Here is a 4,913-nt window from a genome sequence, read left to right on the forward strand (position 1 = left end):
ATTGGTATCAGCAAATGTTGGTATCAGCTCAGCCCTAATTTTTACATGTCACCCCTTTCCCACTCCCACCCATAGGGGTGACCGGGGTGTCTTCATGTTGTCCTGTCCATGTGTATTTGTTCTTTTCATCAAAAAACTGAAACTTCCTTGTTTTAGGCAACTTTGCATGAATGTGCTTCAAGTTCTAGCACATGTCTCAGTACATATAAGGTTGCCAGACTGTTGACAGAATACAGTGTTTTAGTACCATAGTTACATGTCAGGAGATGTTATTGTTCTCTCCTGCAGTAAGAGTAAGTTACATGTAAGGAGATTGTTATTCTTCTCTCCTGCGGTAAGAGTAATTTACTATGCATATTCACCTGAAGTTTCTTAATTTGATCAAATGCTTATACAGTGTGTTTCAAAATGATTTGAACAATAAACAATCATAATCACATCGAATATGCAGTGTGAAATACATTCAAGCACATCCTTAAGTTGTTGATTTTTTTTTGTCTCATTAGTTCTAAATTCTGCCGCCAGATGCCAGGCTGACCAGTTGTAAAATAGCTGCCAGTGGTGAGGAGAAAGCATTTTCTGAGAGTAGGTTGGTCATGTGTGTGCAGTGTCAGTTTTGTACATGATTTCATAAAGATCCACCACCAGAGAACAGTGTTCCATTAGCGCTGCGGTGCAAACCATTGACAATAACATGCTGAAACATGGCCGGATGGAATTAGATTACCATATTGACGTGTGCAGAGTAAGCACATTTCTGAGTTAACTTTGCGATAACCATTGGCACTTAAACTTGGACAGTTACATTATGTGTGTGTGAAATTGTATCTTATTTTGACAATTTATGAATAAAATATGATGAGTTGAAATTGTTCACATCATTTTGAAATATTTTTAGCCCATAACAGAATCTAGTAGAAAAATTAATAAAAATAAATTTGAAGATTTCTCCAACCATTCATAATAATCTCCAAGGATTCACTTTTCAGGTAATTAGGTAATTGTGTGTGATTTGTATTTTTCAATCAACTTAAAATAAAATTCTAATATTGTCATAATTTGTTTTAATTATAACTTTTCTTACATTGCAGATAAACATTTGAAACAACACACTGACAGTTTTTCTTGTGAATTTTGTGATTACAAGGCTTCATCACACCCTGACAAGAAGAAGCACATGGCTATTCACTCAGACAAGAGAAATCACATATGTGAATATTGTGGCAAAGCATTTTTCAAGAACATCACATTGAAGGAACATCTAAAATATGTTCATGAACGTACCAAAGAATATGCATGTGCAACGGTAAGCACCTCTTTTGATTGATTGAGTTGGTGTTTTAAGTCCACTTTATGCACAGTAAGGCTAATCGGGACTGGACCTACAGTTTAAAGTGGGATCCGAACCACTGTGTGCCTCCACTGGCACCTCTTTTAAAATTGTGGAAAAAAATGTAAACACTTCGTATTAACCTATTACAAATACACACAGGATATCACTACGCTATAAGGTGGATTGGGAAAAAATTGAATGTGAAGAACATACAAAGCTAAAAAGATGTTTTTCTGCGATATGTGTGTCAATTGAAGGGCTCGGTTGTAAAAAATGGTAAAGCCCACTTTAGACTAAATCATTTTCCTTAGCATTTTTCTTAACAATTATGCCATGACCAAAATGCTCCAAAGTGAAAAATTTGGCATTTCAGATGGCATGGCATATTTCATGGCATTTCTCAAGGATAGGATCGATCCTATTTCCGTAGCATTTTTCGTAGCATAACCCATCAGAAGCGACCTCTAAGTCACGAGTGCAGCTGTAATGGCGGCCACACGAGATGTAAACAATGTATCACTTCTCATTTTTAAAAGCCGAGGAATAACGTTTCATATAAAACAATTTTAGGTACAAACAATGGTGTTTCATAAATATATACTTTACAACATTCACTGTGCATGTATTGAAGAATATTTTAGTTGTTTCAATTGTAAACACCCTGCACTGAGCATAGATGGTGTAACTCGATGTGTCTTTTGTGCTGTATATGTTATACATCGTAATCGCAAAAGCTTACCGAAATTTTACATGAAATGCTTCCATGTCAAGTACTATGTGCTATAAGATTTTTTTGGAGGCATTTACGTAGCATTTATGCTAGCAAAAATGTTAATGGAAATGCTTTCGTCTAAAGCAGGCTTTAGTGACATTTTGGTCATTTCCGAGTTCATTAAGAGAAAAGGTTATTAGAAACTATACTGTAAATAAATTGTTTTCATGTTGTGTTTACCAGTTTCAGAAGGCTTCACTGAGTCCACTGCAAATTGTATGACATGGCAATTTCACTCGAAAATTCAAGGATGGAACATTTTACTTTGTAACTCATTAATGACCAAAATGTTACTATCATGTTTTACACCCGAGCTCTTCAATTCTAATCCACTTACAGTTCACTTTTCTGTGCAGTTTCTTTTTAAATCGTGATCAATTTTGCCACCTGGTGGGTAGTTTTGTCATACACATTGGTAGAGGCATGCATATTTCGTTTTTGACAAAAAGTGAAATAACACATTATAATGTTAATTTTTCATGTTTCTGAAAGGTGTGAGGTGCATTTCCCTACTCTGTTTTGTCACGAAATGATGCGAAATAAACTGCAAAATGCGAAATAGACTCTTAAACATGAAATTCACCATTTATATACCGACGTGATATTTTATGAAGTCTGAAGTATCCTGTGAGTTATTCAACTCACGGAAAATTGATTATTAATGTTTTGTTTCATCAATTTTCCATTCATAACCAGGTTGTTGTTGTTTTTTTGTTTTTGTTTTTGCTCCATTTCTTTCGCAAAGGTACATTAATTAAAACTTACGCATTTAGAAATGAAGGATGTGACAAATTAATTGGTATTTTGATAAGGAATTTCGATGTATTGGTTTGTTGATGAATTTTAGTGATGACTCTTTAAATTAGTGCCAACGTATGTCACATTGCATGTAAAGACAAATACCCAGGTTCCATAAAATAGATGGTGAAATACATAGTTTATTTTCCAAAGAAAACATTTTGTGAACACCTGTGTACTTTAATTATCGTGATACTTTGCAATTTTATATTGTATCAGTTACAGGTATTAATAAATTTTTGGCATTTTATCGGTATCTGCAATAATATCATGTTGGTTTATTCATATTAAAAGTTTAATGTTTTTAATGACAAGTTTTCCTATGTCAGTTTTTTAATTTCATCGGGGAGAAACATCAGTTTAAATTTAAACTTATCCCTAGAGGCACATTTTTGGTAAATAAAAAAAAAGCAAAATTTATGTGCAAAGACAGAATCAATTTCAGGTTCGAAAGTGGTAAATCAAATCAAATTTTGGTGTTAAAATGGTGAAAAATCAGATCAAAAGCTGTTTATAAAATAGAATTTTGTTTTTAAAATTATTAATACAATTCTAAATTTGATTTAAAAATTGCACTTATTACACAAAGGTTGGTATTCCTGCTACAACCATTTTTTGTCATCATCTTCTAATGGAACCAAACCCATCTAGCCTAACCTAACCACCACATATTATTTTATACCTCAAAAAGCTACTAGCCAGTGTCAATGCTTGAAACAGTTGTAGCAGCAATCACTATCTTTTTACCCAAAATAAGCATATCTCTTATAATAGCATATTTATGTAGTTACCAGAGTATTGAGTTTATTCCTGTATAAAGGGGTCCAGAATAATTCAAACTTCAGAAAATGTCACGTTGGTAAATAAACTGTAAATTGCATGTTTAATAGTATTTCGCATCATTTAGTGACAAAACAGGATAGGAAAATGCACCTCATACCTTTCAGAACCATGAAAATTAACATTATAATGTGTTATTTCACATTTAGTGTTTTCGTCAAAAATTAAACATGCATGCCTTTACCTATCCTACGTGTCTTAATATAATGTCCTCATTTTCTTTTTCCAGTGTGGTTTTACAACATATCGACGCACTGTGCTGGATATGCATATTCGTATGAGACATTATGGAGTGTACAAGAATCACGTGTGTCCTGTGTGCAATGCTATCTTAAAGCAGCGGAGTGCATTTTTGGAACATATGCGTCGACACACGGGAGAGCGTCCTCACCAATGCGAGGAGTGTGGCGGTGCTTTTAGTTGCGCAGGAAGACTGACGGCTCACAAGAAGAGCGTACATCTCCCGCGCCAGTATCAGTGTTCCACATGCGAGAAGGCGTTCCAGACGAAGCACAACCTGAATCGGCACCAAATTGTTCATTCTAAAGAGAAACCGTTCTCGTGCCCTCACTGTCAGTTCTCGTGTAACCTACTAGGGAATCTTAAATATCACATTAAGACTCTTCATCCTATCGAGGAGTATCACAATCACAAAGTAACCAAATTATTAGAAGAAAGTGCAGATCCTGGGTGGGTCATAAAGGGGAAAACTTTTACAGAGGAATATTCTTAGATGCTAAGAACACCAAACTTAAGTGACCTAACAAACTAATTCAAACCTTTGAGAAGGGATTTACAATCACACGGAAAATTAAACACGTTGAAAGTAACTTTTTTTAATGTGCCTTCATGGCACCAGGAACTTTACCTTTTTTACATTTACTTACTTTAATTAAGAAATCCAAAGCAAAAGATCACATTAGGACTCTTGTACTATTAGAAGAATGTTGATAAGAGGAATTTCTTATTCTAAAATCCTTATCATTTATATTCCTTTTCTGTAGACAAGCTAAATATTGGTAAAAATCAAGAGGCAATACATGATGAAAGTTGTTTTTCAGGAATCGGGATAGGGCGTAAGTTTTAGGAATGACAATTTACTTTTAACTGTACATGAGCATGTATCGAAATCATGAAATGTAAAATATGTGTAGATGTGTATAATGAATC

General features: G+C 34.3%; 1 protein-coding gene across 1 annotated transcript; it reads left to right on the top strand.

Moving 5' to 3' along the window:
• The first annotated feature begins 256 nt into the window (after positions 1–256).
• On the top strand, positions 257–4,476 carry LOC145998305 (zinc finger protein 131-like). Its single transcript, XM_083134709.1, has 3 exons — positions 257–293; positions 1,092–1,306; positions 3,973–4,476. Exons 1-3 carry the CDS (start codon positions 257–259, stop codon positions 4,474–4,476), a joined length of 756 nt encoding a protein of 251 aa, XP_082990835.1.
• Positions 4,477–4,913: the final 437 nt, after the last annotated feature.

The sequence above is a fragment of the Lepisma saccharinum genome, chromosome 14 (genome assembly GCF_977018435.1).
Source record: "Lepisma saccharinum chromosome 14, izLepSacc3.1, whole genome shotgun sequence".
In the NCBI taxonomy this organism is placed as follows: Eukaryota; Metazoa; Arthropoda; class Insecta; order Zygentoma; family Lepismatidae; genus Lepisma; species Lepisma saccharinum.

Coding starts and splice junctions, on each gene's coding strand:
- LOC145998305 (XM_083134709.1), top strand. CDS start 257: ATGTCAGGAGATGTTATTGTTCTCTCCTGCAGTAAGA. Junction 294..1,091: donor TGTTCTCTCCTGCAGTAAGA/GTAAGTTACATG, acceptor CTTACATTGCAG/ATAAACATTTGAAACAACAC. Junction 1,307..3,972: donor AAGAATATGCATGTGCAACG/GTAAGCACCTCT, acceptor TTCTTTTTCCAG/TGTGGTTTTACAACATATCG.